The sequence below is a fragment of the Rhinoderma darwinii genome, chromosome 1 (genome assembly GCF_050947455.1).
Source record: "Rhinoderma darwinii isolate aRhiDar2 chromosome 1, aRhiDar2.hap1, whole genome shotgun sequence".
NCBI lineage: Eukaryota > Metazoa > Chordata > Amphibia > Anura > Rhinodermatidae > Rhinoderma > Rhinoderma darwinii.
In genome coordinates, this window is record NC_134687.1 from 83,991,046 (window position 1) to 84,016,809 (window position 25,764).

Sequence of the window (25,764 nt, forward strand, 5' to 3'; positions counted from 1 at the left end):
CTGCATGTACGGTGTAGCATCATAGCAGCGGAGGCCTGTGTCATCATACCAGCGGAGGCCTGTGGCATCATTTACAGTGTGGCATCAATTACAGTGTGGCAGCATTTACAGTGTGGCAGCATTTACAGTGTGGCAGCATTTACAGTGTGGCAGCATTTACAGTGTGGCAGCATGTACGGTGTGGCAGCATGTACGGTGTGGCAGCATGTACGGTGTGGCTGCATGTACGTTGTGGCTGCATGTACGGTGTAGCATCATAGCAGCGGAGGCCTGTGGCAGCATTTATAGTGTGGCAGCATTTACAGTGTGGCAGCATTTACAGTGTGGCAGCATTTACATTGTGGCAGCATTTAGAGTGTGGCAGCATTTATAGTGTGGCAGCATGTACGGTGTGGCTGCATGTACGGTGTGGCATCATACCAGCGGAGCCCTGTGTCATCATACCAGCGGAGACCTGTGTCATCATACCAGCGGAGGGCTGGGGCTGCATTTACAGTGTGGCATCCTTTACAGTGTGGCAGCATTTACAGTGTGGTAGCATTTACAGTGTGGCAGCATTTATAGTGTGGCAGCATTTACAGTGTGGCAGCATGTACGGTGTGGCAGCATGTACGGTGTGGCTGCATGTACGGTGTAGCATCATAGCAGCGGAGGCCTGTGGCAGCATTTATAGTGTGGCAGCATTTATAGTGTGGCAGCATTTATAGTGTGGCAGCATTTACAGTGTGGCAGCATTTACAGTGTGGGAGCATTTACAGTGTGGCAGCATTTATAGTGTGGCAGCATTTATAGTGTGGCAGCATTTACAGTGTGGTAGCATTTACATTGTGGCAGCATTTACAGTGTGGCAGCATTTAGAGTGTGGCAGCATGTACGGTGTGGCATCATACCAGCGGAGCCCTGTGTCATCATACCAGCGGAGACCTGTGTCATCATACCAGCGGAGGGCTGGGGCTGCATTTACAGTGTGGCATCATTTACAGTGTGGCATCATTTACAGTGTGGCAGCATTTACAGTGTGGCAGCATGTACGGTGTGGCAGCATGTACGGTGTGGCTGCATGTACGGTGTAGCATCATAGCAGCGGAGGCCTGTGGCAGCATTTATAGTGTGGCAGCATTTATAGTGTGGCAGCATTTATAGTGTGGCAGCATTTATAGTGTCACAGCATTTATAGTGTGGCAGCATTTATAGTGTGTCAGCATTTATAGTGTGGCAGCATTCATAGTGTGGCAGCATTTACGGTGTAGCCGCATTTCTAGTGTGGCCACATTCCTAGTGTGGCAACATTGACAGGGATATTGTCTGTCATCCGATCAAATGAGCTTGTGTGGCATCCTATACTGGGATATTGGGTGGCATCATATACAGGGATAGTGTGTGGCATCTTATCAAATGAGCTTGTGTGGCATGCTATACTGGGATATTGTGTGGCATCATATACAGGGATAGTGTGTGGCATCTTATCAAATGAGCTTGTGTGGCATCCTATACAGGGATATTGTGTGGCATCATACCAAGTAAGGTGGTGTGCCATTATATCAAAGAAAGTTGTGTGGCAGCATATGCAGGGAGGCATGTGGCAGCGTATACTGTTTTTTATTTGACGTCTTGGGAGAGATATGTATCAACTTTTGTTTCAAATTGACAGTTATGGCGCCCAAGAGAAGTCGGAAATCCTGTGATGACAATAAACCAATAGCAAAAAGAATACCACCAACATTTACCCCAGAGGAGAAAGCAAAAAGAGCCCAGGAGGTAAGACTTTGTGCAGTTGATGTCTGTGAAATGCTTCACTGTGCTGTTGGATAGCACGCTGACTCTTGCATTTGTGGGGGGCCAAGCACACCCACATATACTTGTTTGAATGGAAATCAAACCGTTCAAAAAGTTAAATTTGTAAGCCAACTTTTGGTCCTCCATTACATTCCGAATATTGGTTCCTATATTTTAATTGTCTTTTCACTCACCTTCACCGTTGACGTTAGTGGAGCGAACACTATAGAATATACCTATGTTTCGGGTCTCACTTTTAGATGGAAAAATGTAATTATTAGATGTACATGTTCACTCCACAAATCAATGGTAAATAAGTCAATGTCCATCTGTTCCTTTCTGTACTGTTGTCACTATCTGGATTTTATTGTGCAAATTTTGTTTTGTTTTTTAGAGAGCAATATTAGAGCAGGAACTAAGAGAAAGGTGTCCCAAATATCAGGATCCAAATATAATTCTTGTACAACAGCCAATGAGAAAACGGGCAGAACAGAGTGCGAGCCAAACTCCTTCAGCGTCCGTGCAACCGGTGGAATCGTGGTGTCAGTGTGGGAACTGCATTAATTTGCCGACAGAAGAGGAATGCGTCTGTTGCAAAGTTATACGTAATGTGCTAAACAAAATGGAGGAAGATGAGCCGATTAGTTGCATAACAGAGCATCCTACTTTTATGGCCACATGTCTGAACAAGGAACAACTGACCCTATGTGAAAGCTATAGATGTTTTGGTCCAACACGTCAAGCACCGCTAAATAACAGGTAAGGAAATTAGTTTGTGTTCCAGTCAAGTTTCAATGATGGTATTGTGATCCTAACCTTATTGCTCAAAGAAATATTATTATGTGCGCTTTTAGCAGCATGCATGTGTCTAATATGTGTCTGACAAATGTTATGTGGTCCTTGTAACATTAGAAGGAAATTTTGTTCTTGTTCCACGCAGCAATCAAACAATGTCTGTCGCTCCAGCGTTTGTGAGCCGTTATGTATTATTCTAAACAATCTTAGCATGTCAGGGGTGACAGTATACGATTTGGGTCTTATAAAGTGTGCAAATATGATTGCCTAAAAATTTTTTTTTTCTGATGTATAGGTCCTTACGGATGGTTGCATACAGAATGTTCACCGTGTGGGTTCACGGTTACCTTGGACGAAAAAACAGGCGTACTATTCCAGCATGTGCAGTTCAGAAAGTCAGAGCAATGTTTCCAGAAGAAAATCAAGTATATGTTGGTTTCAAGCTAGCCACTGACAATAATGCTTCTGAAATGGCCGATTTTTGAAATGTGTTTGTTTACTTTACTATGCTATCTTTTTCAATAAAAAAAAAATTCAAATCCAAACGTTGAATGTTTATTTATTATAATATATTAACACAGCATAAGTATTGTACATAACAAAACAAAATATACAGGATATAAACTGCTATTGTTGATTCTGAGGAAGGCGAAAACCCATTGTTATTTACGTTTTGTTCATTAGTGAGGGAAATTCCTTCCCGACTCCAAATATGGCAATCAGACAAAATCCCAGAATCAACACCCAATATCCACAGATAGTTTGCTTACAAATTATTACAGTAACAGGCAATATACATAGTATCAAATAGTTGTACGCTTTTGTAGTAGAAGGGCAAACACAACATAGTTCAGTACATTAAAAACGTGACTTGTGAGCTAGAACAGTTGATGCTTTATCCGGCCGTGGTTCTGTGGCTATGTTTGGTGGTAGGGTCAATGTACGTGTTTGCCAACTATGTTCAATTTCTTGTTTTGTCAATTTGATCACATTTACAAACATAGGAAAGAGGTGTGAGAAAGACATTGGTACGTACTCTTTCTTTGCAGTCCATTTTTTGCTTAGTTTAGAGAAAACTACATTATACCTCATGCTACCAAGCCGATCCGACTTTGTGGTCTGTCGGTGGACTTTAGATTGTTCCCGTTTTGTATTATGATTATGGGCCAAAACAGCAAGTTTTGTCCGTGCTTCCATTCTGTCTAAAGAAAAATGTATTCTTTTCGGTCTGTATTTTAGAATAAAGCTGTGGAATACCTCGATTTTTCCTGTATGACAGAAAGATGACAAGTGGGGCAAGTCTTTCAATAATTGTTTATCTTTGACAATCTTTTCTAGCGCATGATAGGCTGCCGATGTTGTTGACATCCAATTGTGTTTGCGATCGTCATCAATGTCTAAACATCTGTGATCACATTGTGTGAGAATGTCCCCCGGGAATTCATGTACATTACAAATATGTTGAAGTAGAGAGAGCCATTTTTCCCGCAGCACATCCACATTGCCGCAACTAGTACTACAGCAGTACCAAAAATGATTGGTTATTGACGTGATCCAATCAACAATTTGGGAACAGTTTTTTTTTTTACTTGCAGCCTTCAGCTTCTTACGAATGGACTTAGCATAATGCCATATATCAAATTGATGTCCAATCTCGGGGTATTGTTCACGTATTTTTTTGCGTATGGAGACATGACGGTCTGTTGCAAGAACATACACATTGAGCCCATCTTGAATAACACGGTTGAGACAGTTTTGAAAGGCCAAACTTTCCATAGCCACAGAAGATGTGGTTTGTGTAACCTGAACGATTTCAAAGTCAAGAATCTTGTCGCTCTTGTAATCCATCAATGTGTACACACAATATTTTGCATTATGCCCAGGGCTATCACATTGTCCGTCACCAAGGAGACACAATGGTGTTTGTTTGATTTCTTTATGAAGTTCCATTTTTTCTTGTTTCCAGTGAATGTCCACCACTGGAAATAAGAATTTTCTTTGGTGACGAAAGAAAGTGGAATGTGAAATAAATTGCACCCCAATCGATTTACAAATGTCAGACATCTTGGCATAGTTCCCACCATTAAATAAAATGGAAGCTGCAATCAGAAGATTCCCAACCGGTATCCCCAACCGATGCCACAAGCCTCCCCTATATGATGGCACAGGCCTCCCCTATATGATGCCACAGGCCTCCCCTATATGATGCCACAGGCCTCCCCTATATGATGCCACAGGCCTCCCCTATATGATGGCACAGGCCTCCCCTATATGATGCCACAGGCCTCCCTGATTTGATGGCACAGGCCTCCCGTATGATGCCACAGGCCTCCCTGATATGATGGCACCGGCCTCCCGTATGATGACACAGGCCTCCCTGATATGATGACACATGATGCCTATTTCGGCGTTACTTACCGCCTCGCTGTTCCCCCACGGTGGTCCTCCCAAGTCGCCTCGCTCGTCCTCCTACGTCGCCTCGCTCGTCCTCCTCCGTCGCCTCGCTCGTCCTCCACCGTCGCCTCGCTCGTCCTTCCACGTCCGATTCCCTGGTACACCTCGTCCTTCCTTGTCCTCCTCGTCCGACTCGCTGCTCCTCCTCCGTCGCCTCGCTCGTCCTTCCACGTCCGACACACTGGTCCTTCCTTGGCCGCCTCGTCCTCGAAGTGTCCCCTCGCTGGTCCTGGTCCGCCTCGATGTTCCTGGTCCGCCTCGATGTTCCTGGTCCGCCTCGATGTTCCTGGTCCGCCTCGATGGTCCTGGTCCGCCTCGATGGTCCTGGTCCGCCTCGATGGTCCTGGTCCGCCTCGATGTTCCTGGTCCTCCTCAGAGCGTCTCCTCGCAGGTATGCTCGCACTACAACCTCCTTCCACTGTGTAGTCGCTTTGAAAATGGCGGCACACAATGTAAGGAGGTTTGAAGACATTGAAAGCCCTCCCTCTCCTGGCACTTGCCAGGATAAGGGAGGGGGGATTCTGTGAGCTCACTAGAGCGAGTCACTTTTCCCAAAATTTGCAGCAGAAAAGCTATGTGGTTGCTTTACCACATGCAATGCTGCAATTTTGTGAATGGCTCCATCTAGTGACCAGAAATGGGAAATACTATAAAATTGAATCCAATTGAATACAATTTATAATATTTCCTGACTCTTAAAAAAAATAAAAAAAATTGGAACAATGTTTAATCACCCACACACTAAATGTTTAATTTTTAAAAAAAAAACATGTTTTTAGGGCAACACCATGCCTTTAATGCAACAACATTTTCTTCCAGAAGTCCATAGTTGCCAACTTTGATCTTCAGGGGTATATTGGATGCATCGTGCCCTCAAATGACGGCTACACCCCCATAATGACTGGCAGAGTGACCCTATTGTGGCTAGTGAGGGCATCCACACGTACACTGTACAAATTAAATTTGGTCAGTATTTTGCATCCGTTTTTCTAAGTGGAAGGTAAACACAGAAAACGTATAGAAAGATCCCTGTTCACACTAAGTTTTTTTTGCAGGCAAAATAAAATCTGATTCACAATTCCTTCAGGAATCTTGAGGCAGATTTTGAACTGCCTGCACTTTTTTTTCTGCTGCATTTTTTGCTTGCGGCCATTGAATCTAATGAAAAAAGGACCACAGCCGAAAAACGCTCAGAAACAAGCGCCGCAGGTTTTTTCTGCCTCCCATTGAAATCAATGGGAGGTCAGACACGGAGACAGCAGCAAGAAGGAGCATGCCACTTTTTTCCACCCACGTGTGGCCGACAGCCGCTCAGGGGAAAAAAACACTTCTGCCTCCCATTGAAATCAATGGGGGGGGGGGGGGTGATTTCGACCATTTTGTGGCGCTGATTCCCAAGCTTTGTTTTTGCGTCAGACTCAGTGTGAACCGACTGTTTTGCATCCACTCATAATTTTGGCTTAAAGGGGTTTTCCCGGAATCATAAATTATCACCTATCCACAGGAAAGATCATCATTTTCTGATCGCTGGGGCTCCCACCACCGATCGTGAGAACAGGGGACTCCAACCCCAGATCATCCTCACTGCACCCACCGCAATGAGGAGATGCTTAAATGGAGCGGCAGTCGAGCATCCACTGTCTATGGGAATGGGGGGACCCCTGGTAATCAGAAAATGATCACCTTTCCTGTGTAATTTAGGATTCTGGGAAACCCCCTTTAAAAAACAGATAGAAAAATATTGACCAAATCTGCACTGTGTAACTGCGGCCTAAGGGAGCATAAAGGTAAGACACCCCCCCCCCCTGCATATTGCACAGCTTCAATCTAATCCTGTTAGTCTTTGAATCAGGGGTGGGGGACGTCCAGCCCAACCTCGCTTAGGCTGGATTCACACGAGCACATTACATCCGTAATGGACGGAACGTATTTAGTCCGCAAGTCCCGGACCGAACACACTGCAGGGAGCCGGGCTCTTAGCTTCATAGTTATGTACGACGCTAGGAGTCCCTGCCCCTGTCCTCGAGGCAGGGACTCCTAGCGTCGTACATAACTATGATGCTAGGAGCCTGGCTCCCTGCACTGTGTTCGGTCCGGGACTTGCGGACGAAATACGTTCCGTCCATTACGGACGTAATGTGCTCGTGTGAATCCAGCCTTAGGGCTTATTCAGACGAACGGGATATACGTCTGTGCAACGCGCGTGATTTTCACGCGCGTCGCACGGACCTATATTAGTCTATGGGGCCGTGCAGACAGTTGCATGATTTTTCCGCAGCGTGAGTCGGCTGCGAAAAAGTAACGACATGTCCGTTCTTTCGGCGTATTTCGCGCATCACGCACCCATTGAAGTCAATGGGTGCGTGAAAATCACGTGCACCACATGGAAGCACTTCCATGGGACGCACGTGATTCGCGCACCAGCTGTGAAAAGGATGAATGAAAACAGAAAAGCACCACGTGCTTTTCTGTTTACTAACATCCAAACGGAGTGTCCTAATGATGGCGGCTGCGCGAAAAGCACGCAGCCACGCATCATACGGGGCTGACACACGGAGCTGTAAAGTGCCTTTTGCACGCGCAAAACGCAGCGTTTTTTGTGCGGGCAAAACACACACGCTCATGTGAATCCGGCCTTAGACTGCACTGCCGCCGCGTCATTCGCTTCTTGGTTCTGTCTGCCCTACTCACTCGCATTTAGGAGCAGGAGAAGGGCAGACGGAGCTAAGTATGGCGGCGGTCTGAGTGAGATTTTCTGTGGATATGTCATAAATGTCCCTGATGGGAAAACCATTTTTAGTAAGTAAGACGGAACAACTTTCTGCTTCGAGTTCTTTTCAAAACTTAATAAAAAGTCGACCTCTCTAGACTGATCGACGCAACATCGTCAATGCCGGCTAACATCATGCGCCTCACCAAAGAAGCAGGTCCAGCCATCACATTAGGGGTGGGTTAAATGTTTGACCAAATATAGCAGGCAAATTTTTAAGTTGATAATTTTGTACGGCTCGCAAATAATTTCTAAATATCCAAATGGCCGTTGGCAGGAAAAACCCCTGTCCTAAACATACAGTGAAGGAAATAAGTATTTGATCCCTTGCTGATTTTGTAAGTTTGCCCACTGTCAAAGACATGAACAGTCTAGAATTTTTAGGCTAGGTTAATTTTACCAGTGAGAGATAGATTATATATATAAAAAAAAAAAAAGAAAATCACATTGTCAAAATGATATATATTTATTTGCATTGTGCACAGAGAAATAAGTATTTGATCCCCTACCAACCATTAAGAGTTCAGCCTCCTCCAGACCAGTTACACGCTCCAAATCAACTTGGTGCCTGCATTAAAGACAGCTGTCTTACATGGTCACCTGTATAAAAGACTCCTGTCCACAGACTCAATTAATCAGTCTGACTCTAACCTCTAAAACATGGGCAAGACCAAAGAGCTTTCTAAGGATGTCAGGGACAAGATCATAGACCTGCACAAGGCTGGAATGGGCTACAAAACCATAAGTAAGGCGGTGGGTGAGAAGGAGACAACTGTTGGTGCAATAGTAAGAAAATGGAAGACATACAAAATGACTGTCAATCGACATCGATCTGGGGCTCCATGCAAAATCTCACCTCGTGGGATATCCTTGATCCTGAGGAAGGTGAGAGCTCAGCCGAAAACTACACGGGGGGAACTTGTTAATGATCTCAAGGCAGCTGGGACCACAGTCACCAAGAAAACCATTGGTAACACATTACGCCGTAATGGATTAAAATCCTGCAGTGCCCGCAAGGTCCCCCTGCTCAAGAAGGCACATGTACAGGCCCGTCTGAAGTTTGCAAATGAACATCTGGATGATTCTGAGAGTGATTGGGAGAAGGTGCTGTGGTCAGATGACTAAAATTGAGCTCTTTGGCATTAACTCAACTCGCCGTGTTTGGAGGAAGAGAAATGCTGCCTATGACCCAAAGAACACCGTCCCCACTGTCATGCATGGAGGTGGAAACATTATGTTTTGGGGGTGTTTCTCTGCTAAGGGCACAGGACTACTTCACCGCATCAATGGGAGAATGGATGGAGCCATGTACCGTCAAATCCTGAGTGACAACCTCCTTCCCTCCAGCAGGACATAAAAAATGGCTCGTGGCTGGGTCTTCCAGCACGACAATGACCCAGAAACATACAGCCAAGGCAACAAAGGAGTGGCTCAAAAAGAAGCACATTAAAGGAACAGTGTCATCACAAATTATTTTTTTATATGTTAAAGATGTTAGTGCTTTATTAAAAACGTTTATATTCATTTGTGTGTTTGTGTTTTACTTTTTCTTATTTTTACACTTTTTCTTCCCTATGGGGGCTGCCATTTTTTGTTCCATTTCTGTGTGTGTCGATTAACGACACATACAGACATGGAATACGGCAGCCACAGTCCCATAGGGACTGCGAACGGCTCCCGTCCCATTGACTGCAGTGTACGGCGTCTGTGTGGGAACTGCGCATGCGCCGCTCCCACACAGTCCTATTCGAAATTGGCGCCGTCCGGCGCCATTTTCCTGTGGACCGGAAGTCGCGGCCGGACAGTAATATTACTACTTCCGGTCGCGGCTTCCGGATTTGTGCACTTGCACCAGCGGCAACAAACGGAGCGGACGGGCCGGAGGGAGCCGCGGCGGCAGGAGCAGGTAAGAGATTTCAATGTATGTTCGTGTTTGTGTGTGTTTACTACTGTATGTAAACCTACTACACTGTGGGTTAGCTCAAAAAATGGCGACACACAGTGTAGGAGGTTACACCGTTCAAACCCCTCGTTTATCCCGGCACTAGCCAGGATAAAGGAGGGGGGGATGCTGAGAGCTCACTAGAGCGAGGGCTTTTAACCCAATGTTGCAATGCTGCAATTTTGGGAACAGCTCCATCTAGTGACCAAAAATGGGTAGTATTATAAATTAGAAATAATTTATAATATTTCCTGGACTCGTGCAAAAAAAATAAAAAAATTTGAACAATGTTTAATCACCCACACACTAAATGTTTAATTTTTTTAAAAAAAACATGTTTTTCTGGCAACACATTCCCTTTAAGGTCATGGAGTGGCCTAGCCAGTCTCCAGACCTTAATCCCATCGAAAACTTATGGAGGGAGCTGAAGATCCGAGTTGCCAAGCGACAGCCTCGAAATCTTAATGATTTACAGATAATCTGAAAAGAGGAGTGTGCAAAAATTCCATCTAACATGAGTGCAAACCTCATCATCAACCACAAAAACGTCTGAATGCTGTGCTTGCCAACAAGTGTTTTGCCACCAAGTATTAAGTCTTGTTTGCCAAAGGGATCAAATACTTATTTTTCTGTGCACAATGCAAATAAATATATATAATTTTGACAATGTGATTTTCTTTTTTTTTTTTTATATAATCTATCTCTCACTGGTAAAATTAACCTAGCCTAAAAATTCCAGACTGTTCATGTCTTTGACAGTGGGCAAACTTACAAAATCAGCAAGGGATCAAATACTTATTTCCTTCACTGTATATATAAATTCCCGAACTCTTGGAGACAACTACAGGTAGATTTGGAGTGGACCAATCGATCGGATGTGAATGTCGTGACAGATGTAGTAATTCGCACTTACTAACATTCACCTTGAAGCCGGAATGTGTCTCGAATAGCTTTTGCATATCAAAAACCCCGGGTAGATCTCTAAGCAGATCAAATAAAAACACCTATGTGCCTAATGTTTCCATCCGCCTCCAACGATCGGATAAATGGCTCAAGAGCAATATTAAACAAAAGAGGGGAGAGTGGGCATCCCTGGCGGGTACCTTTAAACAAAGGGATGGGCGGCGAAAGAAACTCAGGAGTATAAACTCTCGCTGTGTGGTCCGTATACAGTGATTTCAGGTACATGCGAAACGGGCCAACAATTTGAATACAGTCTAAGGTTTTACCCAACCATCCCCAGTCTGCCATATCAAAAGCTTTTTTGCAATCTATCGTGAGGATTGCTGGAGATGCATCAGCAGAAGGATTAAGATTTATGTCATCCAAAACAGTGAGGATTTTGCAAAAATTAGATACCACCGAACGTCCCTTAGTAAAGCTCACTTGGTCCGGGGAGATTATTCTAGGAAGGATTGAGGCAAGTCTATCAACCATAATTTTAGACATTAATTTAAGATCCAGATTTATTAACGAAATTGGGCGATAAGAGGAGGCTAACTCCAGATTTTTATCTGGTTTGGGAAGTACCTTAATGTATGCGACATTTGAAGAGGACGGAATCGGCTTACCCGACATATATCCATTATATAGGCGAAGCAAACATGGGGTTATTTGATCTTTCAGAATTTTAAAATTTCCACAGTGTATCCATCGGGGCCTGGAGCTTTCTGTTTTTTAAATAAGTAAAGGCCAATTTGAGTTCAGGTTCTGTAATAGGGGAATTAAGTTGTAGACTTTCCTCCTCTGTGATGGTAGGTAAGTTTAAAGAGTCAAACAGGATGGGGGTCAAAGAAGGGGAAGTCTGATGCCCAGCATAAATTTCAGCATAGAACTCCCTCAAAATGGTATTAATCTGCTTTGGCTGAACGTGAGACTGACCCGTCTTGTCTTGCAATTTAAAGGGAATGTGTCGCAAATTAAACTTTTTTTTTTTTAAGTAAGTTACTTAGTTCTATTATATTTTTTAAGTTTTTTGCTGTATTATTTTTTTTCTTACACATGATGGAAAGTATTAAAAATGAAACAATAATTTGACATGTTTTCCTATGTTGGCCACCAGAGGGAGCACTTCCCAGAATTACAGCAAGGTGAATAAGGCAAAGCAACCTGACTCACAGCTGCTGTAAATGTGGGAGGGAATCTCAGCCCCCCCCTCCTACAAGCCAGGAAAAGGTGTCTTCAAATTGCTAAGCAGTATCCGTCTGCCATTTTGGGTGTGATTGTTGAAATGCAGCTCGCAGAAGCTATAGGACACACCAAAAGGCTAAGCGTATGTTCACACGCTTACTAAACAAAGGGGAAACCGCTCCTGATTTTCAGCCATTTTTTAATGAAACTCGCGTTTTTTTAGGTGTTTTTCTATAGTCAATGAAAAACGGCTCCAAAAACGTCCCAAGAAGTGATATGCACCTCACTATAGCGGTTAGCCGCCAAGCAAATGCGCCATCTATACAGGATCCAGCATTGACAAAGTGCCTGACGAAGATCACGGTATTGACCGAAATGTCGCACTGTCACTGGCTATAAATAAATTATTTATTTGGAAAAGAATTTCCATTCTGGTGTGCATAGTACTTTCTCTATATTGTATCGGGTTGGGCCCCTACTTATGCACCCACGCCTTAACCTAGTGCTATCCGAACCTTGCTACAGATGATGGAGGAGAGTGTCAGCAAGATTGGGTGGTGATGATGGAGGAGACGGTTAGCAAGATTGGGTGGTGATGATGGAGGAGACTGTCAGCAAGATTGGGTGGTGATGATGGAGGAGACTGTCAGCAGGATTGTATGGTGATGCTGGAGGAGACTATCAGCAGGATTGTATGGTGACGCTGGAGGAGACGGTCAGCAGGATTGTATGGTGACGCTGGAGGAGACTGTCAGAAGGATTGTATGGTGACGCTGGAGGAGACTGTCTGCAAGATTGGGTGGTGATGATGGAGGAGACTGTTAGCAAGATTGGGTGGTGATTCGGGGGGGGGGGGAGGACATCTGGGGCGGGCCTGCCAGCGGTCACAAGAGCGGGGGTCTGTGTGAGAGAGAAAGAGGGACAGAGACACACACACCGTACCTGCAGTGCAGCCGGTCTTCATAATGGCGCCTGCTATCTCCCTACAAACCAGCTTCTCTGCTGTGTGTCTCTGAACTGCGCCTGCACAGTACAGAGCCAGATAGCGGAAGCAATGGACGCCTCCCGTTCATTGTGTCCTATGCACTGTGCTGCCGTGTTCCATCTGTGTATGTGTCGTTAAGAGAGACATACACAGATTAAATAAAACATGGCAGCCCCAGTATAGTAAGAAAGTGTCAATAAAAAAAAAACTTTGTGTGAAAAATTTAATAAAGTCAATATAATATTTTATTAAATAAAACACAGAAATTAATAAAAAAAAATCATGACACTGTTCCTATAATGATATGAGACTGCGACTATGGCCCCCTGGCCAAACGAGAAAGAAAGTCTGCCCGATTTATTAAGGCCATACGTTTCAGTTTTTCACCCTTATCTAGCCATAAGTCGTAATCCCCTTTAGCTTTCAAAAAGTTTTCCTTGTGTTGTAGTGTAGGAGTGTCCTGAAAAAAGATATACGCTCGTCTAAGCGCTAGACTAAGGTCATGGATCTGCTTTTTGGTTTTATTTTTGAGGGTGGAGATATGCGCAAGACTGCCTTCGCCGCGTCCCAGTATAGCTGCGGATTATATGCATGACTACTATTCCTGGAGTCATATTCCATCCACCAACGTCGGAGTAGAGAATGAAAAGACTCATCTGCAGACATATTTGTAGAAATCTCCATAGAAAATTCGTTCCACGAGGAAGGCAATCATGCAATTCCAAAGTCACTGGTGAATGATCTGAAATAAGCATCTGTTCAATCTCACAGGTGTTGACCCTTTGCATTAGAGAAGTAGATAATAAAATGTAATCTATACGGGACCAAGACTGGTGGGGGTGCGAAAAATGGGAATACTCCCTACCGTCTGGGTTCCGTAAGCGCCAAATATCATGTAATTCTGTTTCCTCCAGAAATGAAGCTAAAACTGTATCCCCTGAAGATAAAGTACAAGACTGCCGCTTATGTGTATTAGATCTATCCTCATTGGGAAGCAAAACAGTATTTAAGTCACCACCCAAAATTTTATTCGGGGTATTGTCAGTCCCAATGACATTACTTAGAGTCCTAAAAAAAAGGAGCTGTACGCATATTTGGACCGTATACATTGTATATACTAAGTGTCTGTGGGACCGGTGAGTAGTAAATGTATCCAACGACCTTCCGAGTCAGTAGATACATTAGATACTGTGTATGAAAGATTTTTATGCAAAAGTATGATAACTTCAGTCTTGGAGTCAATCGCAGAAGAACCATATACCTGACCCACCCACATTTTACATAACCTAAAATTGTCTGCTGCAGTCAAATGGGTTTCCAGTAGCAGTGCGATGTCAGTACGTAAGCGTTGTAAGTGGCGTAAGATCATTGTAAGCTTCTGTGGCGACTTGAGGCCTTTAACGTTCCAGGACACTACTCTCATGTACTATATAATAGGAAAAAATACATTCATGCATGACTCTTGACCCTAACCCCAGGGCTTTGGGTAAATCGACCTCACAAATTTGTCGCAGATCTTTCGACAACACTGACTCCGGTAAACAAACTATACGTAAGTTACTACGTCTAGATCTATTTAAGATCCTCGACTCGGTCCTACAATTTTTTATTTTCTTACTGCGTACCTTGAATAAGTTGGCGGAAATCAGTCAATTCCGAGTCAACACGATGCACAGTCATGTCCAAGGATTCCAACCGGGCATCATGGTCAGCCACCGATGCATGTAACTGAGTTAGCGAAGTGGCGATCGTTTTGGACAAGGATTCTCGTAAATCCGGAGAGATCAGTTCTGCTACTTGAATTGTCAGTTCCCTGTAATCAATATGGCATGGAATATTACCTACAGCCGAGTCCTGTGTGGACGGTATCTCCGTCTGCACGGTTGGGCTGCTAAGCAGGAAAGGCGCGTTCGCCATGTTGGATATTTGTTCAGCCAGATGGGTCTTACTCTGGGTTCTGGATTTTCCCATTACGCACACAAATTTGTTCATGCAATCACCTGGTCAGCTCCCCGGGAGCTTTGATGCTCGTCTGTGCTATCCCTGCAAAGTTCAGGTAGGTATGTCTGAGTGGTATGAGGAGCGGAGGTAAGCGCGATCGCTAATGTGCTGCCTCACATGCCGGGGCCGGAACCGGAAGTTTGGTCAGTATTTTGCATCAGTATTTGTAAGCCGAAACCAGAATTGGCTCCAAATTCTTTTCATTGTTAATGTTCCAATCCTGGTTTGGGCTCCCAAATACTGACCAAAATTCACGTCTGCATTGGAGATCTGGTAAAAAATGGCTAACAAAATACCACATTACGCAGCGATATTTTGTCCAGTAAAATGACGGACAGCATGGCGGAAACCCGACACACCATTATAGTAGATAGGGTCCGCCGAGCATCATTGGTGCCCATCATGCGACTGATCCGTCACTGCTGTCATTTTCGTTGTTCTGCTTTTGTGACGGTGAACAACGGAAATAATGCAGATGTGAACAGATCCTTAGGCTTGATTCACACATTCAGCTTTGATGCAATTTTTGTAACAGTTTTTGATGCAGTTTTTTTAAAGCCAAACAAAGACAGATGCAAAGGAGAAGTATATGTATTTATTCTATACTTGTCCTTCCTTTTATATCCACTCCTGAGATTGGCTCCAAAAACTGAATGCAAAATTGCTTGTGTGAATCTAGCCTTAGGAATTATTCACACGAACGTTGTGCACGTCCACGTGACGGCCGTTAAAACAACGGCCGTCACACAGACGCATGTATTTCAATGAGGCCGTTCACACGGCCACTGTTTTAATTGACTGTGTGCAGGATCCGTGGAAAAATAGGACGTTCTATTTTCTTCCGTTTTCACGGATCCCTCAATAAACTCAAGTCTATGAGGGATCTGTGAAAACAAGTCCAGCACGGGTGCGACTCGGACGTAAAAAAACGGCAGTTTTTCACGTTTGAGTTTGCACTCGGTCTTGTAAATCTGGCCTTCGAGTGGAGAAATAAAAAAAAGTGGACACAAAAAAAAAAAAAAAGATGCGTCGGTCTTTTCTTTATACCTTACCTTCTATTGGATCTCATGGCTTTGTCTAAAAAAAATGCACCAAAACTGTGTGTGACCATGGCCTTAGGATACACTATAGATGGTTCATTATGGTTGATAGGTGTCGTGTGCTAGATGAATATTGCCAGTGGTGTGAGGTGAGAACTTTACCTCTGGGGGGCAGTATTTTGGCAGATATCCCATCAGTGCACTTTACAATCTGATCGGGTGGCATTATTTGACCTCAGGCTGAATAAAGGCTAGATGCCCCCCCCCCCCGGTACATAGCACACATTACTGCACATTTTGGGGTCTGTCCTAGAGACCAGATTCAATTGTGCATCAGAAAAAGAATCATTACTTTCGAGGACTGAATTTGCCGGTCGCGATTGAACTTTGTCATAAATTACAGTTCCTGTTTTGGAGAACTTCTGTTTTTTGTAGTAGTAGTTATGGACTGTGTGCCTGCCTCATGATACGCTGTCATAAGGGTGGCACCAGACTGTTGCAACATATGGATTCTGATACTATATTGCAATATTGCAAAAGGAGCAACTAAAAAGGTTTATAGATTAATGGACCAGTCATGGTGAAAGTCTCAGAATTGCAGTTTCTTGCAACTCGATGACAGTGGCAACAAGGGGGTGCACACATCGGGGAACAATTATCAAGCCTAGGGCAAAGTGGAGCGGATGTCCATTGGCATTCTAGCTCTTATGGTCTATGGTCCTTGGACGGCTGCCACCCAACTCCTCCACTTTTCCTTTGTAATAGTTTTCATAAATATCTTGTATTGCGTTTTACATATTTTTACTGAAGGTGTGAGGGGAGACACATAAGGCACTGTTGGATGCCATGACAGCTATGCCAGTCCCATTTTTGAACAGATCCTATCTAAATGACGTATGGCATCTGTCAGGTTTCTGCCTCGTTCCAGATTCTAGTATTTTTTACACCAAGAACAGCGCTGTAGACTGCACTATTCTTGCCTTTAAAAATACTGGGATCCCTAAAGGACAGCGAAAAACAGCAGTGTGTGTACAAAGCCTAATGCTTTCCTTTGGGAAAGATGCCCTAACAACCCAAACGGTCTTACACCTTGCGCCCCAAAGCGATGTCCCTCGTTGTGTGCACCATTTTTATGGGACACTTTTTGCACCTTCTTGGAAGGTTTTGCAGAGTCTAGAAAAAGGGGCATTTCAAAGAGTCATAAAATGTGCTTTTTTGTACTACATATTGATGTAAAGCATGCCAGCCATGATGTGGTGCAAGAAAAAGGCAAGAATCTAACATGCCTAGCAAGATGCACCAAAATTATCATGCAGCGAGCGCCATTGTGATAAGTTTTATACGTACGAGGATTTCAGCGGTCTATCACTTATTTGCTTAAAGGGTTTTTCCTCCAGGCAAATACACGTTTAGGCTCCTTTAATATGTAAGTTAGCGTTACTTACATATAGAGGGCACTCCCGTGGTCAAATGCGCCGTTTTACTGGTTTCACTGCCAGTCACGTGATCCTGTAAGTCCTTTCTTGTTTATGCGACAATGAAGTGGACGGGTCATCAAAGTCACACCCAGCCCAAAACCCAACTCCTCTTCTTCATCATCATGCCGCCTAAACCTTTTCCTCTACTCCTCTCCTCGATCGTTCCATCACTCTGTCTAAGATAATATTAGCAATAATAATCTTAGCGGACGCAGTCTATTATTATCTTACACGTAGTGACAGTGTTATAACAATAAGAACTGGTGAATCTCGGAGGCAGGATACAACTTAAATTGACTGCACATTTGCATGAAACGCGTAGAGGAAAAGTAGAACAGTAAGCAGGGGGAAAGATTTGGATGACGAGTTAACCACTGGGGGTATGTTTAGGCGCTATTGTGGTGGAAGACAGGTGATCACTACCATTGATTGAATGAAGTGGCGGGGCTGACCTTAACACGTGACTAGCCATTAAACCGGCAGATCTGACCTCCAACCCTCTATATGTAAGTAACACTAAACTTCGATATTAAACAAGCAAAAAGTGGTATTTCCCGGAAAACCCCTTTAAGTGAAACAGTTTCTGAGAACTTACATGCAGAGCCTGGGCAGCGCCACCAGAGGAGTCTGACGTATTTATTAGCTTCTGCTTCCTCCACCCATTCTGTGCCGATTGACAGATGTCTCCCTATGGTCAGTAATAGGGAAACATTGTTTAAGTGGGTGGAGCTAGTGAAGAGTGGGCGGAGATAGCAACAGCTTATGAATACGCCAGGCTCATCTCTGGCTGCCCGGCCTCTGCATGCAAGTTCTCAGAAACGGCTTCACTTAAGCGGTCTGTCACTAATTTGCTTAACTCCGCGCGTCTGTCACTACATTATGCTATGCTCAGTGAGTGCAGCATACTGTGGATGGCAGGTTCCCCTTAACAAGTGGATTTACATGGCTGCTGGGTGATCCCATACTAGTGACTGCTGTGTGTAAATGAACCTATAGTGTATGTATGATAGAGCAGGAATAGGGTAAAATAAAGACAATAATAGAGTAGTAATCTGCTCCTTTTTTTTTTTTTTAATAAAATCTTTAATGCACCATACATTTAATCTGGAAAACAATACTCAAAAAACAACTGAGAATGGATTCTCCCCAACCCCCGGCCTTGACACGTTGAATAATTGTCTTCACTTGCAGTATCTGTCTGCTTTTAGTTTTGATCTCCTGTAAGAAGCAAAAAAAAAGATAATATCAAATAATGAGTATTAGTCTCTGTTTACTACGTATAGCTGGATCTGCCACAAGACAGGTACCAGCGACGACCGCTGGACCCCACTGACTTACAGTAGGGTCCATCAGGGTCTGCCGATTAGTCGGTCATTTTGAAGAGAAAAACAGCACCGCTGGCAGGGCAATATTTCCTGTCAAATATGACGAAATCTACGACAGGGGTTATGAATTATTAAGGTTTACGGCAAAACTCGTAACTTTTCTACTTTGTGCCTAAATCAGAGGAAGTTGAATCCTGGAGAACCCTTTTTGCAGATGACCATCCAAATTTCTTTTAGGCTAGGTTCACATGTGTCAGAAGGCTCTGTTAGGAGCCGCAGTCCCAGATCCGAAAATGGCAGAAGAAAAAGCACAGCATGCTCTTTCTTCTGGTGAAACGACAAACACCCTTCCGGAAACCCAAGAGAACCCATTAAAGAGGATCTGTCACTAGTTTAGTAATGTCCAATCTCCTAACTAGTTATATCTGAATACATTCCATATATGTCTGAATGGCAGTGGATCACCTTTAATGTATGGATAGAGGATACAGTCAAGGCTGGGTACACATCTGCGTTCCTTTTTTCTGATCCGTCATAGGAACAGAAGAACGAAAAAAACGGAGCCATTGCATGACAGATACTAACGGCGCCAGACTGTTGACTTGAAAGAGGATCTGTCACTAGTTTAGTAATGTCCAATCTCCAAGCTAATCTAATAGGCGCTGCGACACGGATAATTATTGTGTCCCAAAATGTTTTTTTTTATTTCAAAAGTTATGAGCTTTTTTCCTAATATCCAGAAAGACTGTCTCTGTATCGAAGAAGACGACAAAATCCTTGTTGTGAGGAGTCGTCTTGGTAGGGCTGGAGTCGATGCAAAGACCGTCTTCCTGGATGAGCGCTGAGGCGATGTGTAGAAAGAGCTGTGGCCAGAAATGTAAACACAGCGCGATCTAGCGATTGAAGCGGAGATCACTCTGTGCAGGGAAGGGGAGAAGCTGTATGACACTGTCCAAAGACACCGCCCACAGAGAAAAAGCAGCGTAACCGCCCCTTTGACTAGTATAGCTTAATATTTGCATATTAAGAAAAAATCTCAACTTTTAAAATAAAAAACATTTTGGGACACAATTTTCACTAGCATTATTAGCGTGGCAGTGTTCACATGCAGTAGCAAAATACGTCTGAAATTACGGAGCTGTTTTCGCCTGAAAACAGCTCCTGATTTTCAGTCATTTTTGTAACTACTCGCGTTTTTCGCGGCGTATTTTACGGAAGTTATTGGAGCTGATTTTCAGTGGAGTCAATGAAAAACGGCTCCAAAAACGTCCCAAGAAGTGACATGCACTTCTTTGACGCGGGCGTCTTTTTATGCGCCGCATTTTGACAGAGACGTGTAACATTCCACCTCGTGGGAACAGAACACCGTAAAACCCATTGCAAGCAATGGGCAGATGTTTGTAGGTGTAATGGGGCCGTTTTATTCAGGCGTAATTCGAGGTGTAAAACGCCCGAATTACGTCTGAAAACAGTGCGTGTGAACATAACTTTAGTGTCAGTCAAGCCATAGTTCCGTTTTTTTTTCATTGTTCTGTTCCTATGAAGGATCAGAAAAACGGAAAAAAGCAAAGCAGATGTGTACCCAGGCTGAACTGTACCCTCTACCCATACATTAAAGAGGCTCTGTCACCAGATTTTGCAACCCCTATCTGCTATTGCAGCAGATAGGCGCTGCAATGTAGATTACAGTAACGTTTTTATTTAAAAAAAACGAGCATTTTTGGCCAAGTTATGACCATTTTTGTAATTATGCAAATGAGGCTTGCAAAAGTCCAAGTGGGTGTGTTTAAAAGTAAAAGTCCAAGTGGGTGTGTATTATGTGCGTACATCGGGGCGTTTTTAATACTTTTACTAGCTGGGCGCTGTGAAGAGAAGTAACATCCTCTTCTCTTCAGAACGCCCAGCTTGTGACAGTGCAGATCTGTGACGTCACTCACAGGTCCTGCATCGTGACGGCCACATCGGCAGCAGAGGCTACAGTTGATTCTGCAGCAGCATCAGCGTTTGCAGGTAAGATCGACTTACCTGCAAACGCTGATGCTGCTGCAGAATCAACTGTAGCCTCTGCTGCCGATGTGGCCGTCACGATGCAGGACCTGTGAGTGACGTCACAGATCTGCACTGTCACAAGCTGGGCGTTCTGAAGAGAAGTGGATGATACTTCTCATCAGAGCGCCCAGCTAGTGAAAGTATTAAAAACGCCCCGATGTACGCACATAATACACACCCACTTGGACTTTTACTTTTAAACACACCCACTTGGACTTTTGCAAGCCTCATTTGCATAACTACAAAAATGGTCATAACTTGGCCAAAAATGCTCGTTTTTTTAAAATAAAAACGTTACTGTAATCTACATTGCAGCGCCTATCTGCTGCAATAGCAGATAGGGGTTGCAAAATCTGGTGACAGAGCCTCTTTAAGGCTTTATTCAGACGAACGTGAAAAAGGTCCGTGCAACGCGTGTGATTTGCACGCGCGTTGCACGGACCTATATGTGTCTATGGGGCCGTGCAGACATGTCCGTGATTTTTGCTCAGCGTGAGCCCGCTGAAAAAAAGTCACGACATGTCCGTTCTTTGGCCGTTTTGCACGCATCACTCACCCATTGAAGTCAATGGGTGCGTGAAAACCACGCATGCCGCACGGAAGCACTTCCGTGCGAACTGCGTGATGAGCGCAAGAGCTGTCAAAAGGATGAATGTAAACAGAAAAGCACCACGTGCTTTTCTATTTACAAACATCCAAACGGAGTGTCTTTGAGAAGAGCGAACCCGGACAACCGAACCGAACTTGCTTTGGCCGAACCCGGCAAAAAAATTTCCGGTACGCGACGTCCGGATATAGTCACTGTCCAGGGTGCAGAAAGAGTTAAACTGTTTCAGCACCCTGGCCAGTGACTTTCGATCCCAATATACATGAACGAGTAAAAAAAAAAAAAAAGTTCTGACTTACCGATAACTCCCGGCTTCTTCCTCCAGTCTGACCTCCCGGGATGACAATTCAGTCCAAGTGACAGCTGCAGGGAATCACAGGCCAAGCACAGGCTGCAGCGGTCACATGGACTGCGGCGTCATCCAGGGAGGTGGGGCCAGATGTCAAGAGAGGCGCGTCACCAAGGCAACGGCCGGGAAGTTCTCGGTAAGTACGAACCTCTTTTTTTTTTTTTAACAGGTTGCTAGATATGTTGATCGGAATGCACTGTCGAGGGTGCTGAAAGAGTTACTGCCGATCAGTTAACTCTTTCAGCACCCTGGACAGTGACTGACGTCGGCTAGAATCATCTCTATGATGGCGGCTGCGCGAAAATCACGCAGCCGCGCATCATACACGGATGACACACGGAGCTGGCAAGTGATTTTTGCGCGCGCAAAACGCCGCGTTTTTGCGTCCGCAAAAACGCCACGTTCGTGTGAATCCAGCCTAAAGGTGATCCACATTTCTTGACTGCCATTCAGACAGATATGGAATGTATTCAGATATAACTGCATGGCTATTATTGTTGTAGCGCTGCTATGATTAGTAATTGGCGGCTTACCGCTCTTCATGAGCGCCCATGAAGAGCGGTAAGCCGCCAATTACTAATCATAGCAGCGCTACAACGCAGTATAATTTCGCACCGATCCAGTCCCCAGTACAGCTCAGTGCCCGACGAAGGTCTAATCGACCGAAACGTCGACGTTGCACATGTAGCCTCTGGCATCCATCCTGAGAATCCAATAAATATATATTTTTTGAAACACAAGCAAGGTGTGCCGACTACAATTCTTAACCTACATCCGGGTTGGGACCCTACCTCGAGCACCCAAAGAAACCGGTGCTATCTGAACACAACCAGACATGTTAACTTTAGTCCGCAAATACAACTATGCCAATACTACATTTCTATTGTTTTTTTTCGGAGACCCATAACTTTTATTCATCTTTCTATCAATGGAGGTGTGTGAGGGGTTCATGCTTGCAGGACGAGGTGTAGTTGTTTTTTTTTTTACCATTTTGGGGTACATGCGACTTTTGTTCACTTTTATTCCATTTTTTGGGGGATTCAAATGGACCATAAAACATGGACATGCCATTTTTTTTTTAAATGGCATGTACCGTGTGGGATCAATAACTATATATTAGAATAATTCAGGCTTTTACGGATCCGGCAACGCCAGTTATGTTTATTTTTTCATTGTTTACATTACCTTAGGGGTCATTTATTTTTCCATATTACGAATAACTTTTTAAATCTATTTTCTTTCTTTGGTCCCACTAAGGGACTTGAACATACTATCGTCAGATCGCTTCTACACTGTGCTGCAATACTTATGTATTGCTGTGTATTGGGCATTCTATGTCCTCCTATTAAGTGTACATGTGTTCAGAGCAGAGGGGAGGGGCTGGGAAGCGTTCAGTGAAGAGAGCCTATAGCGCTGAACGTCCAGGGACCGTCTCCCTAGCACTAGCGTTCACAGCGCCGGCGACATTAAAACCTGGATTTCTCGGTCATACAACCTGCATGACCATTACACCCAAGTAGGGTTGCACTGCTCCGCCCGTCGTCTATAGTGCGGTCAATAGTTTTGAGGGGTCAAAACTACTGACAGGTTCCCTTTGAAAGGGAGATTTCCAGTTTTTAATGTAAATAAAGACTATTGATTTTAAAATGAAATATGTATACTTCACGTTATCCTACTGCACAGTTTGCGGTCAGGGGATATTTATTGTTTATATGCAGAGGCTTAAAACCCATCCAAATTATGTCCAAACGATCTTAAAAAAAGAACAGGCTCTAAATATGTATTTTAACTCTGGAAGATGCTTTAAATGGTTCTAAAAGATTAGAAAAACCTTTCTTCTTTCTTCCAAAAACAGCGCCAAACCTGTCCATAGGTTGTCTGTGGTATTACAGCTCTGCCCTGTTCACTTCAATGAAGCAGAGCAGCAATAGCAGTCAATTCATGGACAGGTATGGAGCGGGTTTTGGAAGTAAGCAGCTGTGTTTTTCTAATCCTGGACATTCGCTTTAAGCACCTTTTATATTTTCACAGTAGCATTAAAATGTTGAATATCCCATAAAATTACCTGTCTAGAAGTGCTTCATGGAAAGACCCATCCTTTCTGGCTTTTTTGAGATCCTTGTGGTCTTCCGTGCTGATTTTAATTTTATGGTCCTGAAAACTTTGAAATTTTTTTCTGCAAAATAATCAGAAAGTATATAATGAAAATCTACAGCATTCACAAATCCTATTCTAGTCCACAGTACGTTGTCAGGGAGGATCAGTCTGCTCTGTCCGTCTAAGAGCCTATTCCAAACCACGCAATAAATAGAAATACCAGTAGCCGACACCTGAAGGGGAGGGGGCACCATGCCGGTCTCTATAAGGGCTGTTATTATTTTCTATTTATAGCGATTACGATAAAGACCTAGGTTAGGTCGAAACGTCGAGAAATATCGCCTATACAAGAAATATCGCTTATGAACAAGAATAACGTGAATTGTTCATAATAAAATCATTTTGAAAATTATTTTCTAAAGATCATTGGAGTGCTTCAAGGTTGTTTTTTGATCTTATTGTGGGTTGTCCAGCCCGAACCTCTACAGCACCAATACTACGTTCATTCTTTATAGGTGTGCATCCTTACATATTTGAGAATATCTATAAGGGCTGTGATAGGAAGAGCTTGAAATACATCCAAAACGGGTTTGCTGGGCTGGGAGTGACACTAGTAGGAATCCAATAGTACAAAACATCTCCAACGCACCTCCCTGGTCCCGACCATACCATATTATTGCAGATCACACACTTTTTTCATTGCAAAGGGGAAAATACGCAAATGAAAATCACCACCATGTTAACTCAGCCTTAAGGAAATCCGTCCCTTCCCAGATCCCTCTAATAAAGATCATCTATAAGATTCTCATGGTATTGCACATATGTTCGGGGCTCCGTTAAAAAGCGCATGTTGTATGCCAATCACTGTACAGCATGAATTGGGCAAAAGGCAACACATGGCTGCAACTTCACACACATGGGGATGGGGTATGTGGTTTCATTGCTGCCACCCAGTAAAGCACTATTGTTTGATCACATAGGGGTTCATGCTGCGTAAAGTCATGTGCGAACATTAATCACCTGGATCTATAAAATAGTATCTAATATTATTTGATTATATGCAGTTTACATAGTGATGTTTAGAATCTGCATTTATGTGAGAAAATAATACAAGGACAGGTCATCATGATTGTCAAATATACAAGGAAATGATTTACTGCCCCATAGTGGATAAAATCAGCAATAATCCTGCAGGTAATGATCACAGCAACGATACCCCCAGAACTATATTACCGTATGACACAGTATAGATAGGCAGCAAATACAACAAGGTAATGTACTCTGGAGGTTATCTCGTAACACAAGCTACAATTTGTATAACGCTACTGAAGGGGCTTCTACTGCACTCGACACAAGTGTTTATTCAATAGAAGTGAGAGGACTAACATATAGCAGTTACCATTTCCAGCTCATACACTCCACAATATTGAAATTGCAATGCCAAGAAGTCAACGTTTTGGAATTGTGGAAATCACAGGATCGAGAGACATGTTAATGATATGCAAATGATAAAAAAAATGGAAACAAAATATTCCAAACATCTTGATTTATTCAGTTTTGAGTATGAGCGCCATGTGGAGAAACACACGCACTACCACGCCTTGGTATCAATGAGGTTATTAATGGTTGTCTGAGGAATGTTATGCCACGCTGAATGCACTAGGGCACACAAATCATCAAGATTGGCTGCTGGCAGCTCCCTTGGCAATTGCCGACCAATGACTTTACAAATGTGCGATGGGAGACAAGTCCGGAGGTGCTGCAGGCCATGGTAACACGTTTAGGCCACGCAGGCTGCTCACAGTAGCACGAGCAACATGCGGCCTGGCGTCCTGTTGAAAGATGCCTTCTGGGGCACTTTGGAGAAGTGGCCGTACCACTGGATCCATGACCAAATCAATGTAACGCCGAACTGTTAGTGTACCTGAACTGAAGACTAGAGGGGCCAGGCTACCATACATTATGC

General features: G+C 43.8%; 1 protein-coding gene across 4 annotated transcripts in view; it reads right to left on the reverse strand.

Annotated features, from left to right (window-relative positions):
• Nucleotides 1–18,428: 18,428 nt before the first annotated feature.
• The window catches only part of FRG1 (FSHD region gene 1), a 50,737-nt gene continuing 43,401 nt past the window's right edge, over nucleotides 18,429–25,764 (reverse strand). For all 4 annotated transcript variants that reach the window (XM_075849630.1, XM_075849627.1, XM_075849628.1 and 1 more), the window contains exons 9-10: nucleotides 23,767–23,877; nucleotides 18,429–18,589 (exon numbers count right to left, since the gene is read on the reverse strand). In XM_075849630.1, coding sequence (XP_075705745.1) covers nucleotides 18,553–18,589; nucleotides 23,767–23,877 — 148 coding nt within the window. In that variant the 3' untranslated portion in view covers nucleotides 18,429–18,552. The remainder of the gene's footprint in view (nucleotides 18,590–23,766; nucleotides 23,878–25,764) is intronic.